The sequence below is a fragment of the Podarcis liolepis genome, assembly GCF_965112155.1.
Source record: "Podarcis liolepis genome assembly, chromosome: 15".
Classification (NCBI taxonomy): Eukaryota; Metazoa; Chordata; class Lepidosauria; order Squamata; family Lacertidae; genus Podarcis; species Podarcis liolepis.
In genome coordinates, this window is record NC_139566.1 from 29,443,415 (window position 1) to 29,457,818 (window position 14,404).

Below are 14,404 nucleotides of genomic sequence, written 5' to 3' on the forward strand. Positions count from 1 at the left end.
AGAATTGGAAGGGAGGAGGTGTGGGGAGGGGAATGACATAGGAAGAAACCAAACTTAATGGATAAATGTAGCATTAGCAGAAATCAGAGGACAGATTGGTCCCCTGGAGGAAGAAAGGACCCTGATGGAGGCATGAGGCCCACAATGGATTCATTCAGCCTTTAGGCGACATCCTGAATGCAACAAGAGCTCCACTGAGTTGAAGAAAGAACATGTCAGATTGGAAGGGATTTTTGGGAATGTTTGAAATACCCCCCAGAAATGATTCTGGGATGCATCCTGATCCCAAATCCACCTTTTCCATTTCCCAGGAGCTGAATTGGTAGGTGGGACTAAGAGAAAACCCTGCCTGATCTCCAGGAAAACCACAGCCCACCAGTGTAGAAAATGCCCACCTAGATGGACCAATGGGCAGACTTGAGAGAAGGCTGCTTCCTACATTCCCATGAAATCACACTGCTTTTATCACTGCTGCTACCAGCCACAGACCTGAGCTGAGTGCATTTTGGCTGAGTAACAGCACACTTCCTTCTGTGATAGGACAGGAAACCATGAACACAACCTGTTTGAAGGAGATGGAATAAATGAGTGGGTCAAGAAATCACACCGGTGAAATGTATGACATTTTATTAATCTGCAAACATTATAAGCCAACATACAAAGGAGATTCCAGGGAGAGGAGGAAGGGAGGAGGTGTGGGGAGGGGAACGACATAGGAAGGAAACCAGACTTGATGGATCAACGTAGCATTAGAGGAAATCAGAGAATAAACTTGGCCCCCTTGAACATGAAAGGACTCTTTCTTCTCAGCTTCTGGGGGCACGAGGAACTCATCAGACCCATCCAGCCTTTAGGCACAGTCCAATCTCCTCACCACCTTCTCAACGGTCTTCCCTTCATGCGTCACTTTGCAGATGACTGCCTCATAGCTCTCCCAGTCGGCCTTTTTCATGCTGAGGTAGCTGCTGGCCGCGTACTTGTCATTCAGCTTGGTGGGCGTGGTTGTCTCCACCCCAGAGGAGATGGGGGTGCCATCAGCCTGCCAGGTAACTTGGACAACGCCTGGGTAAAAGCCATCCATGAGACAGACCGCAGTGGCTTTTTCTGAGCTCTTCAGTTCTTCTGGGGATGGTGGGAAAACGTTCACTGTTGGAGGTACTGTTGGCTGACCTGGAAGTCAAGGGGAAATCTGGTTAAGTGTTGTGTCTCAGGGGAATATTATATAATAGAGACATATTGGATTGCGTAATTTATTTGATTTCATAAAGGAATTGCAATCGGATCCTATTTCCTTGTTTAAAAAACAAACGCCTCTGGAAGTCATGTCTTCTAGTTTGGGAAGGCTGTCTCCCAGACCTCAGAGTGTAGGTCCTGGTTGTGCTGTAATCAGAGCAGGACACTCTGAGTGTGTTTCAGAAACACCCTGTTCTTCCTTTTGGACTGATATACGACACTGAGTCTAACTTACCCTCAGCAGCTCAGAAATAAGAATTGACAGACACTCATTGGAACACCCCATTGCTGCATTGCTGGCCAAGCCATTCCCCTTGTTCCTCACCATTGCACATTGCTGGACAATCTGCCTGCTGGATTAATTTAATTTGTAGAAGGGTTGCTTAAATATACTCTTCTGCTCAGATATATGCTGAGAACCTGCCTTCATTACAGTGATGCCCATTGGGATTGGTGCAACAGAAAGCAAGGGAGACCAATGTTAGGTGGAGCTGGAACCAGTGACAGGCGAAGCCAACTCATTCTCATTTTGTCCCCATCCTCTTCCCTGCTGAGTACTAGAAGGGCAACACTGAGACTAAGGAGGAAAAGCTGACAGCCAGGGCCACCCCCCGTAGTGGTTGCAAGTAAGAAAGCAGTCATGTGAGCGCTGGCTGAGGGCACATTGAGACTGATGGGGTAGCACCCTATTGACCCAAATGGACCAGCTTCCACTGCCTACTCAGTGGGTGATTCAATATATGTTTCCATAGTTGCTTAATGGGTTAATGCGGCAAGCTGAGCACTGCATGGAGTGTAAGAATATAGAATCATAGAGTTGGAGAGCCATAGAGAATGGGGAATTATGGAAGGGCTCCTGCAGGATCTTGCTGCAGGAGATCCAGAGCTAGAGTGATCTCAGCAGAACTCTGTCCAGCCTACACTTGAAGACCCACCATCTTTATAGGTAATTACATCATCATCCCCTTTATGATGGTCAACAAATCAGAAACCCTCTACATAACTGGTTGGTGTTGCTAAACTTCTCTCACCAACTAGAAGCTTATCTTTCTGCAAACTTAATTGGATCTGCCCTTTGGGGCACCAGAGAACAGGCTGTTGTCCTCTTCTGGGTGATAGCCTTTCAGATATTGTTCTTTATACCCCAGCTCAGCTTTTTCTTGTCCCAGCTAAACAGACACAGTTTCTTCAAGTTTTTCCTCATATTTTTCTCACTTTTACCACCCCCCTGGCCAACTTTGTTGTACTTCTATAAACCAAGACCAATGTACTTATATGGGCACAAGATACGTCCATCCATAAATCTAACTTCTACAGCGGAGGAAGCTGAATCATTGAACACTGAATACTCTCATACTGGGATGTGAAAGCTCTGGTTATTCAGATGTGGTTGGGCTATGACTCCCATAATCTCTAAGCATTTGCAGCTGATAGGAGCTGGAGCTCAACAATGTTTGGAGGGCCACGGGTTTCATATCCAACTGCTCAATAAGGCATCTCCCAAAGTTATTATGTGGACAAATGCAGGAAACATTGACCAGGAACAGACATCAGAAAACCATACCTATCACTGGTAACTAGGGACAATTGGGGATGATGGCCTGAGCTCTTGTGAATTAGTAATCTGTTATCATAATCTCATCGCCACTGACCACATTCTCAGCCCTTCTTAGAAGATCAGATCTTTAAAATAGGATGTCCTAGAGGAATTAGCTTTGGTATCACACAGAATTGTAAGAGAATACTATACGTTATAGCAGGGTTTCCCCAAACAGATGTATTTTTAAATATATATATATATGTTGACTCGATTCCAGTAAATGCATTGGAATGGTTGGATTCTGCCACTTACTCCTGCCATGGAATCACTAATATATTCTGGAAGAAGACATTCTCCCTAAAAAAACTGAGTCTATCAAAACAGGGGGAACCTGTTTTGAGTCGTTGGACTCAACTCTCCGTAGTTTTGGCCAGCACAGCTAATGGCCAGGGTTATTGCGAGCTGCAGCCCAGAAAAATCTGGAGGAGTCACAGGTTGTCCCATCCTTGCAATGAACTGATGGACAATTCTGGGTGCAATCTAAGAAGAGTTTCTCTTGGAGAAACCTCTTTGAAAATAATTCAATGTGGTGACATTGTGGAAGCTCAAAAATAGTTACAGCGAACCTTTCTCAGAAAGGATGCTTGGACTCCAATGCCTTCTATACCCAGCCTACTTCAGAATATCAGATCTTTAAAGTAGCATTGCTCAGAGGAATTAGCTCTGAGATCAAACACTTAGATCATGCGGATTCAAGTCAACATGTGAAAAAACTAATACATCTGTGAAATCGGCTTGGATGGTGGCAATCAGGCACCTGTATTCTCTTATAGTTATAATAGGCTCCTGATTTCCATCTTCAAGACTGATTTCATCTAGATGTCTTAGAGGGCGACATGACAATTTGAACAATTGGGTGTCTTTAAAATTTATGGCATCCCAGAGTCTAATATTTTGGTTTTGCATACGCTTGTATGCACTCAATAAAGTGGTTCTTTTCCTACAATCTCGCTAAAGTCACTGCGTAAGGCTAAAATTCATAGTCTACTTCTGCCAGTGCAGTTGCATAGACTTCAACAGTGCTATTGTTATGGATTTTGGATTGCATTTCTCAGAATACCCCCCCCCAAAAAAAAAAAGTAGAATAAGATCTACCATTTCATTTTGATGAAGTGTCATTCACAAAACTCAGTTCAACTTTGGAAAAACAATTGCATAGTTTCTATCATTAAAGTAAAATCTAGATGGAAACTCTCAGTGAATATTTAAAAAGAGCTTGTTGCAAGTTTATAAACTATCTATTTTACTCTATTTTTATTCATTCACAGTCAGGATTCTTAATAGCAGAATCAGTGAATCCCATCAGATGTAATCCAGTTGTATAGGAGATGCCAGAACTCAAACTCAATTTTCGAACATAATTTCCACCCAGTGGGAAAGACTGACAGAGTTTATAGAGACATTTCATTGACGCGCCCCATCACCCGAGAAGTAGGATTAAACCGATCCATCTTTGTTTCTACATGCAGCGAATAGGATTTTTTTTAACCCACTGCCTGGTTTTTTAACAATTCAACAGTCCCTATGAAAGAATCAGCATAGATATAATACGAAAAGCCCAAAAGTCAATCAAGAACCAGAGAATGAAAAGAAGGCAAAAAATGATGGAAACATTAGAATATTGCATCGGGTACAGAAAGATTCAGGATAAATTTGGTGACTTACCTGTGACAGTCAAGTGGGTTCCTCCTCCGAAGACCCACCACAGTGACACACGGCTGTACAAAAACCTGCCTCCCTCACAGGTGTGAAATGGTACAGAACCTCAGTCCATCTGGGAGGAGTAGGCAGACCTGGGACCCCCCCCCCCCAAAAAAAAATCTTGCTTGGCTATGACTTCCATCATCATTGACCATTGACCATGCTGACTTGCATTGGCAGGAGCTGGGAGTCCAGTCATGTCCAGAGGGCCAAAATGTTTCTCCATTCTTGTCACAGGACCTGACAGTGGGCAATAAACAATGGTATGCATTTTCTAAAAGAATATTGTACTGTTTCCAAAGAAGTTGTAGGCAATGGTGCATTTCTTTTTTGAAAAAAACAAAACAAACCTATCTCTGGGGTGACAATGATAAGGTCTTGTTATCAAACCATGACAGTTATTTTTAAAATACCGGTACGTGACTCTTTGTAAATCTTCCTGGTTGTAGATCTTCCATTGCCCAGACAGTCTGTTCTTGGATGCAGGGAGTATGTTAGATGAAGTCCTTTATCCAACCAATTTTCCAGTGGTAGGGATGAATGGGTCAGTTTATTTCCTGTCCATGTCCATTCATAGATCCATATTCATTCATAAATCCATTTCCATTTGTAAGTCCCTTTGGTCCCCTTCCCACATTAATCTACAATTGCTATTGTTATTTAATTTGCCACAAACATGGCTAATTTTGAACGTATTTTTTCCAATATACAGATTTCTCTCAAATTATGCATTTCTGAAAACAGATTTGATGCTAAGATGCAGATCCTTGATTTTTTAAAGCTAAGAACTGTATCGCAAAATTTGGAGAAACACAAAATCCAAAGAAGACTAATTTGCACCTTAGTCCATGGGGCCAATGATCATGTCAGTTTGCATCAGAATTCCCAAAGAATGAATTAGTCAGGCAACCTTACCTTTCTGGGAAACAGTAACACATCCAGTTAATGAAGAAATTGTTTCTTAGAAGAGATCACACAGACAGTGAAGCTTTATCTATGCTGCAAAAGTTTCTTATAAATTAACTCAAGGCATTGAACCGTTTCTTTGACAATACATAGGAACTTACCTGTAATGAGCAGCTAGTATCTTAACCCTTTGAGAAACCATTTAAAATACCTAAAAAATAACGTTGTCAGTCTCTCCAGGGAACAGCCCTGGATTTACAGAAGCCACCCCGGTTTCTGCTTTGATCCCAGAATGTCTCCCTTTTCCTTTTGTTGTTGTTGTTTAGTCATCTTAATTGTGTTTGACTCTCCATGATCCCATGAACCAGGGCATGCCTTGGAAACTCTCACTTTCTTCTCAAAGCTACTCCTTTTTATGTCCATGGAGTTTCCTTGGCAAAATACTGGAGTGGATTGCCAGTTCCTTCTCCAGGCGGATCATATTTAGTCTAAATTCTCGGCTAAGACCTGTCCGTCTTGGGTGGCCTTGCACACCATAACTCATAGCTACACTGAGTTATTCAAGCCCCTTTGCCATGACAAGGCAGTGATCCATAAAGAGGCCCCTTTTCCTTAGGACATCCCTATTTTCATCAATGTTGAAGGGAATTGAGTTATCCAACCCGCGGTTCCATCTTATGGCAGCCTTGTATAGGGAAGGTTTTCTTTAAAAAATCTTCAATGTTTTATTATGCTTTTATATATGTTGGAAGCTGCCTTGAGCAACTGGGGCAACCCAGTCAGATGGGAAGGATATTAATAGTAAAATTACTCTTGTGGAATAGGATGGCCCTGTTTTGATTAGAGAAATGCTGGAACCTATGCTTTGTTATTTGCCTCTGCTGTGGTGGTTCTGGCTTCCATTCCCTACCTTACACAGGCCTGGGATGTTTCTGTGGAGGTGTATTTTGATCACAGTTGCACTGTATCATGGGTTCTGTAGTCTCCTGTGGATGTCAACAGTAGGCTGATATTTTAAGCCGACACTCAGAAATTAAAGTTGGAGACCCTCTCTTATCTTGATGTATCAAAATGAAGCGGATGGTTATCTCTTTTGGGGTGGAAGGGTTTTGTCATGGAGCAGTGTGGGTGTGAGAAAAACAGAGGAGGGAGAAGGCTGATGAGGGAGAAAATATTTGTCTTCTCATTTACATGTAGAAGTGCCCACTGTTAGCAACTAATGTAGAGTTCCTCAGAGTTGCCTTCTTGTGGGTTTCCTGGAAGCATACCTGGCTGTCCCAACTACCAGATGTGGGAAACAGGATAACAGATGAGGTGGACATTTACATCAGAAGAACTAGAGATGTGAAGACCTGGGAAAAAATATGGAAAAAATTGTCCCCCTACCAATTTTTGTGGTTTTCCTTTCAATTTTGGGGGCAATAAATAGGGGGAAAGAACAACTTGGAAATATTTCTGGGGAAATGAGTTTCCTCAATTTTTCCACTTTTCTTCTTGTAGGTTTTCATATCTCTGTTCAGGAGTTACCTTTCATTCTAAAAATGGGGAAAGAGGAAGTACCAAAGTGGTGTCCGGGAATTATTATTATTATTATTATTATTATTATTATTATTATTATTATTATTATTAACCAGGATTTATGCTAGCACAGTAAGCAGGTCACTTTTTCAGTATGTCATTGTAATAATAATAATAATAATAATAATAATAATAATAATAATAATAATAATTTATACACCGCCCATCTGGCTGGGTTTTCCACTCTGGGCGGCTCCCAACAGAATATTATTATTAATAATAAAAGCGATGAAACATCAGACATTAAAAACTTCCCTAAACAGGGCTGCCTTCAGATGTCTTCTAAAAGTCAGATAGTTGTTTATTTCCTTGACACCTGATGGGAGGATGTTCCACAGGGCGTGTGCCACTACTGAGAAGGCCTCTGATGGGTTCCCTGTAACCTCACTTCTTGCAGGCAGGGAACCACCAGAAGGCACTTGGAGCTGGACCTCAGTGTCTGGGCTGAACGATGGGGGTGGAGATGCTACTTCAGGTATACTGTTCTTATACCAATCATTCCACATGGTCTTCAGAAGCAGTTAGACATACTTAAAGCAGTTTTTAAAAGAATTTATCCTATTCTTCAGGGAAACCTATGACTTTCATTCACTGGAGGCTATTGGCTCTTCATATTGCCTCCCCAAAGCAATCAGAGCAATGAAACTGATTGGGTGGAAACTAGGGCTAGAGCCAAGTAGAGGCAGAGCCATCTGTTGAATGGTTGTACAGAAGGCAGGCAGGTTGGGTCTTCCTGAGGACACTGAGGTTGGTGGACCAGGGTTGGTGGACCAGGGCTCCATTTGTACCTATGGACCCAAATGGACCACTCTCCATATTGTGGCTTGAAGAAGATGGCAGACCAGTGGCAATGTTTGGGAATGTTTGAAAGACCACCTGAAATGAATCATGGAGTGGAACGACAACCAGTCAACTTCCACTGGGCAAAGGAAGCCAATTCATTAAAAAAAAACAAAACGCAATTGAAAGGGTCAGTTGACCACAATAATAATACTAAAAAGGTTGCTGAGCCATTATGTAGCTCTGCTCCTCTAGCACTGGAACCTGTTTAGATAAAGCACTGCTCATTGGAAAGGATCACAGGTCAAATATAGACAGTGCTTTTTTTATTTTAAAAAAATGTTTAGAGGTACTCTCATTTTGACTCAAGAAAATCACCATTTTATAGTTCAATTTGAGAAAAATAAACACAGTAAATGGACAAAAGGCCGCCATTGGGGGTAGCAATGGAACAGACGATTCACTGTGCTAGAGAAGAAACTAATTTTTTTCTTCTCCCATTAGATTCACAAAATGTTTAGGGGTATGCGTCCCCCCCAGAAAAAAGCACCTCATATAGAGAATTCTGCCTGATCTCCAGGAAAGCCACATCCCACAAGTGTAGAAAATGCCCACCTAGATGGACCACTGGGCTGACTTGGGAGAAAACCAATTCCTATGTTTCCATGAAATCACACTGCTCTTTCCACTGCTGCTGCTACCAGCCACAGACCTGAGCTGAGTGCATTTTGGCTGAGTAAGAGCACACTTCCTTATGTAATATGACAGGAAACCATGAATACAACCTGTTTGAAGTACCTGGAATACGTTAGTGAGTAAAGTAATCATACCAGTGAAATGTATGACATTTTATTAATTTGCAAACATTATAAGCCAACATACAAAGGAGATTCCAGGGAGAAGAGGAAGGGAGAGGGTGTGGGGAGGGGAACGACATAGGAAGGAAACCAGACTGGATGGATCAACGTAGCATTAGAGGAAATCAGAGAATAAACTTGGCCCCCTTGAACATGAAAGGACTCTTTCTTCTCAGCTGCTGGAGTCACAAGGAACTCATCAGACCTATCCAGCCTTTAGGCACAGTCCAATCTCCTCACCACCTTCTCAACGGTCTTCCCTTCATGCGTCACTTTGCAGATGACTGTCTCATAGCTCTCCCAGTCGGACTTTTTCATGCTGAGGTAGCTGCTGGCCGCGTACTTGTCATTCAGCTTGGTGGGCGTGGTTGTCTCCACCCCAGAGGAGATGGGGGTGCCATCAGCCTGCCAGGTAACTTGGACAACGCCTGGGTAAAAGCCATCTATGAGACACACCAGGGTGGCTTTCTCTGAGCTCTTCAGTTCTTCTGGGGATGGTGGGAAGACGTTCACTGTTGGAGGTACTGTTGGCTGACCTGGAAGTCAAGGGGAAATCTGGTTAAGTGTTGTGTCTCAGGGGAGTATTAAATATTGGACACATGTAATAAGTTATTTGATTTCATAAAGGAAGCGCTATCTGACCCAGTTCTCCAGTGTAGTGTGCTGAAATGTTTTGGAAGGACCTGTTACTATTTGGTAGCTATACTTTGAGCTGGAAGTGTCCTACAAGATGTCTTACAGCTCTTTATGATTCTATGAAAAAGGTCCAGGAGAACCAGGTCGTATTCCTTTATAGCAACCCAAAATGTTGTCGTGCAACAAACACATGATTCAACCCATGCAAAATATATTATGGTCTATGAAGCAACACAGGCATTCTTGGCATGACTGAACTGTGGTGATCTGTGAGAGGAAGAGTTTAGACTGCATCAGTCCAGTTAGGAATATCCACATCTAGAACACCATAGACACTAGAGAGATGCGGTCAAATTTTACACATCATTTGGGAAGACAGGCCAGTGTACTGGAAGTAGCAAAGTTGGGCTGATCATCTTGTGCAGATGCCTGATTACCATTTTCCAAAGCAACTACAGTGGTACCTCTGTTTACATTGACCTCTGGTTACATATCCTTTGGGATATGTACGTGGCAAACCCAGAAGTATTTTTCCGGGTTTCACCGTGCGCGCATGCGCAAAAGCGCTAAACGGTGCCACGCACATGCACAGTAGCTGCACCTCCAGTTGCGAATTCCTTGGGATCCAACCATTTGCAACTGGAGGTACCACTGTACTCTATTCTGAACTTAAAAATGGGAAGTGCAATGCTGGTGGTCAACAAAAGAGATTTAAAGACTCTCAAGGCAAATATAAAAACATGTAGTACAGTAGTACCTTGGGTTAAGAACTTAATTCGTTCTGGAGGTCTGTTCTTAACCTGAAACTGTTCTTAACCTGAAGCACCACTTTAGCTAATGGGGTCTCCTGCTGCCGCTGCACCGCTGCTGCACGATTTCTGTTCTTATCCTGAAGCAAAGTTCTTAACCCGAGGTACTGTTTCTGGGTTAGTGGAGTCTGTAACCTGACGTGTTTGTAACCTAAAGCGTATGTAACCCGAGGTACCACTGTATAATAACCGACAACTGGGAAGCACTGGCCTGCGAGCGCTCCAGTTGGAGAACAGCTTTTACCAAAGGTGTTGTGGACTTTGAAGATGCTCAAACTCAGAACGAAAGGGAGAAACATGCTATGAGGAAGGCACGTTCGGCAAACCCTCACCATGACCAACGCCCACCTGGAAACCCATGTCTCCACTGTGGAAGGACTTGTGGATCCAGAATTGGCCTCCATAGTCACTTACGGAATCACTTTTAAAACTGTGTTTATGGAAGACAATCTTACTCGGCCGAAGAAAGAAGAAAGCTGTTCAGATCTCCCTATCCCATAACTGTGCAAGTTCTGCCAGTCAGCATAAAGCAGGGATGTGGAATCTGTGTCTCTCCAGTCAGTGACAGCCCCATTAAGCATGGCCAGGGCTGATGTGATTTCTGGTGTCACAGCATCCGGGCACAAGTAGAGGATTACTATGTTACCCATTCCCGGACATGGTCAGTAGTGGACAAGGTCAATGCACAATTTGGACTGGTCACTTGTTCTTAAGCACAGTGGTACCTCAGGTTACATACGCTTCAGGTTACAGACTCCGCTAACCCAGAAATATTACCTCGGGTTAAGTACTTTGCTTCAGAGAACTTTGAGAACAGAAATTGTGCTCTGGTGGCGCGGCAGCAGCAGGAGGCCTCATTAGCTAAACTGGTGCTTCAGGTTAAGAACAGTTTCGGGTTAAGTACGGACCTCCGGAACGAATTAAGTACTTAACCTGAGGTACCACTGTACAAAGGATTGTTCAAAATTACGAGTTCTTCTGGGGAAATGGCCCACATATTTATACTGACTGCCATAGCAAAGGAGAGATCAATAAAGCACCCTGTTTGCTCTCAGAGGGGGTGAACTTTCATTGCACATAAATATTTTAAAGTCAATAAGATAAGCCCTTCCGGATCAGGCAAGAAGCCCATCTGCTTGGGACACTGTGCTCATAGCGGTCAACCTGATGTCTACTGGAAGCTTGCAAAAAGATTCCGAGAGCAACAGCCCTCTCTGTGCTCTTGATCCATGGCAACGGGTATTGCAAAATGGCCTCCAAGAGCGGAAGAATAACATAGCATCAGAAAATAAGAGGTCTGCTGGATCAGGGTTGCAATGGCCCATCTAGTCCTCCATTCTGCTCTCACAGCGATCAACTGGGTGTCTATGGGAAGCTCACAAGCATGAACAGAGTGCAGCAGCACTCTGCCCATTTGGGAGTCCAAGCAACAGCGATTTTTGCTCGCTGGCACAGCCATAGAGAGGGGAAAGACAGCATTTCACTTCTGTAAACAAGCCTTAACTCTGAATATGGAAGATAAAAATCATCGAGGTGAAATTCCTTCCAGTTATTAATTTTTTTAAACATAAAAACGGGGAGCTGTTTTTCTCTGGTTCCCCCTTCCCCTCGCTGCCAACTGCCTCACACTGTTCAGAGGGGTCCCACAACCATCTGAAATTTAAGCCAGTGGAGACCTCAGTTGCGTGGGGTAAATCAGAGAAAACTGGCCCCTCCTCATATGTTAGCGGATGGCTCCACTGACAGCAGAATAGGAGCATGGTTTTCATCCATTTAATAATAATAATAATAATAATAATAATAATAATAATAATAATAATAATAATTTCAACCATTGTCAGAGAAAAAGAACAAGCACCTCTGAATAAGGTATTCTATTGGCAGGTGTTGTAGTTAGGTAACAAGGATACATTAATTGGTCAATTTTAGTTTCTTATTTTCCTGGGCTTAAGTTCTGTTTCCCATGTTTTTAAATCAGTTCACGTTCACCATCTTCCCCCCCAACATACACACATTTCCCAGGAGATTTACCCCTCTTTGTATAGACCCATTTGCACAGTCCATTTAAAATAGGATCAAAGCACTCCAAATAGCCATGGCTTCCCCCAAAGAACTCTGGGAACTGTAGTTTGGAAAGGTTGCGGAGAGATTTTAGGATCCCTCTATTCTCCTCACAGAACTACAATTCCCAGAATTCCCATGGGAGACAAATTGATTGTTAAACCCCTCTAGGTCTGAAGGTGTTACAGCAGTCTGAAGAGCTCTATGGGCTTTCTCCCTTTTAATGCATGGCTTATAATGATCAGTATCATTTATATACCTACTTGTAAATCTGCGTATAATTATATTTACATTAGGATTAATGGAATATTCTTATTGCCAGTGCCAGCTGGGTAGCATGCAACTCAGTTTTAATCCAAAAAGACCCACTAAAATGAGTGAACGTAAGTCTTTTATGCCTGCAATTGGTTTACTCCAAACAAGACTAGTATTAGATACAACCCAATGTCTTTGGCTTTGCTCCTTCCTTTTATATTTGCAAATAAAAAATTGAACAAAGGAAGAAAAGTACCCACGTATTTTCCCCCCAGTGAGACCAACATTAAGTTTAGGGTGTGAGAATTGAGACTAAAGAAATGGGGAAATTGGTTGATTCTCTCTCCTGCTGTGCCTCTATTTTAGTTAAAAAATGAAGCTTGTTGCATTTGATTCCATCGTGCCCCTTAAATCTCAGGTGGTCTTATTCTAGATATATCAGTTTAGATCTCTCTTAGCCTTCTTGCAAATCCGTCACTCCAACTTTCTCCGAAACACCCATTCAGTTTTGCTGAAATATGTAGACTGTGGTTTACATTTTACGTGGCTACATTTAACTATCAACAAAATGTTGAACATCTTCAGATTTTTATTTTAAAAAGTCGTTTGGGTGCCTGTGCCTGTGGATTACTGAGTTTGACAAAACAAAAAACAGTTCTTTTGAACAGAATCTGTTCTATGATTCTAGATAGGAAGACGCAAAATAGAAAAAGTGAAGAGAGCCAAATTAGTTCCTAAGAAAAATTCAGAAATCTACAGTGGGGCCATACATTTATAAACCCATCCCAAATGTCACAAGACAGTCTGCAAGTTTATCAGTTCTCCAGAATGGACTGGAAAGCTGAGATTCTCCACACTATTTTATTACATTTTGGTTGGTCTTTTGCACTAATATGGATTTTGGAGCACCATTAGAAACTGATTCAACCTTCCTCATAAATCATATTGGGTACCTGGAAGGAACAATACAACTCAAATTTACTTCTCTGCCATCTTTTGCACCCAACAGTAAGATTATGTCAAGGTTAGCTGAGAAGGGGAATTTGATAGAAATATTTTCAAAGATTGTCACAATGACCCACCAATAACTTCCCAGTGTTATTGAGGAGAGAAGAGGCATGTAAAACAGATTTGCGACATCCTGCTCTGGCTAGGATTACAAATACAGTTTCTATTAAAGGCTAATTGTAAACTAAACTACAAATGCCCTAAGGTCAGGTTTACAGTCAGAGAAGGAAAAGAGGGCAAAAATGATGGAAAAGTTAGAATATTGTCACAGGTATGGAAAGGGTTGTGATAAATTCAGTGACTTACCTGTGACAGTCAGGTAGGTCCCTCCTCCGAAGACATACCACAATGACACACAGCTGTACAAAAACCTGCTGTTCCTTCACATGTGTAATAGGACAACTTCTGTTTTACTTACAGTGACATTATAGCCCAGTTTTACTTCTTTACCATCTTTTGCATCCAATGCTTCAGCCACCAAGGATATTTTGATATATTTCACCCCAAATACTGTCACAATGACCTAGACTAAGGAAAAGAAATCCCTGCCCACCCCTAACTTTCCAGTGTTATTGAGGAAAGGAGAAGCCTGCAAAATGGGTTTGCACAATTCAGCTCTGGCTAGGATTTCAAATACCGTTTATAGTAAATTCTCATTGTAAAGTTAATGACAGCCGGAGAAGGAAAAGAGGGCAAAAGTGATGGAAAAGTAAAACATTGCCACAGGTGTGGAAAGGACTGATAAATTCGGTGACTTACCAAGGACAGTCAAGTGAGTCCCTCCTCCGAAGACGAACCACAGTGACACACAGCTTGACAAAAACCTGCTGTTCCTTCACAATGGGACAACTATCCCATTTGGGAATAGAATGGGCAATGGGAGAACTGCTATTGTCCTTACGGTATACATAGGTAAAGGTAAGGAGACCCCTGACCATTAGGTCCAGTGGTGACCAACTCTGGGTTTGTGGCGCTCATCT

At 42.4% G+C, this 14,404-nt stretch overlaps 1 protein-coding gene and 1 gene segment (V, D, J or C); both read right to left on the reverse strand.

Annotated features, from left to right (window-relative positions):
* Window positions 1–610: 610 nt before the first annotated feature.
* LOC310694963 (immunoglobulin lambda-1 light chain-like) overlaps window positions 611–14,404 on the reverse strand; it is a 91,223-nt gene continuing 77,429 nt past the window's right edge. For all 6 annotated transcript variants that reach the window (XM_083478893.1, XM_083478892.1, XM_083478894.1 and 3 more), the window contains exons 3-4: window positions 4,499–4,534; window positions 611–1,170 (exon numbers count right to left, since the gene is read on the reverse strand). In XM_083478893.1, coding sequence (XP_083335019.1) covers window positions 851–1,170; window positions 4,499–4,534 — 356 coding nt within the window. In that variant the 3' untranslated portion in view covers window positions 611–850. The remainder of the gene's footprint in view (window positions 1,171–4,498; window positions 4,535–14,404) is intronic.
* LOC310693852 (immunoglobulin lambda constant 6-like) lies at window positions 8,632–13,877 on the reverse strand. The segment is given in 3 exons: window positions 13,867–13,877; window positions 13,731–13,783; window positions 8,632–9,191 (listed from the first exon to the last, which is right to left on the reverse strand).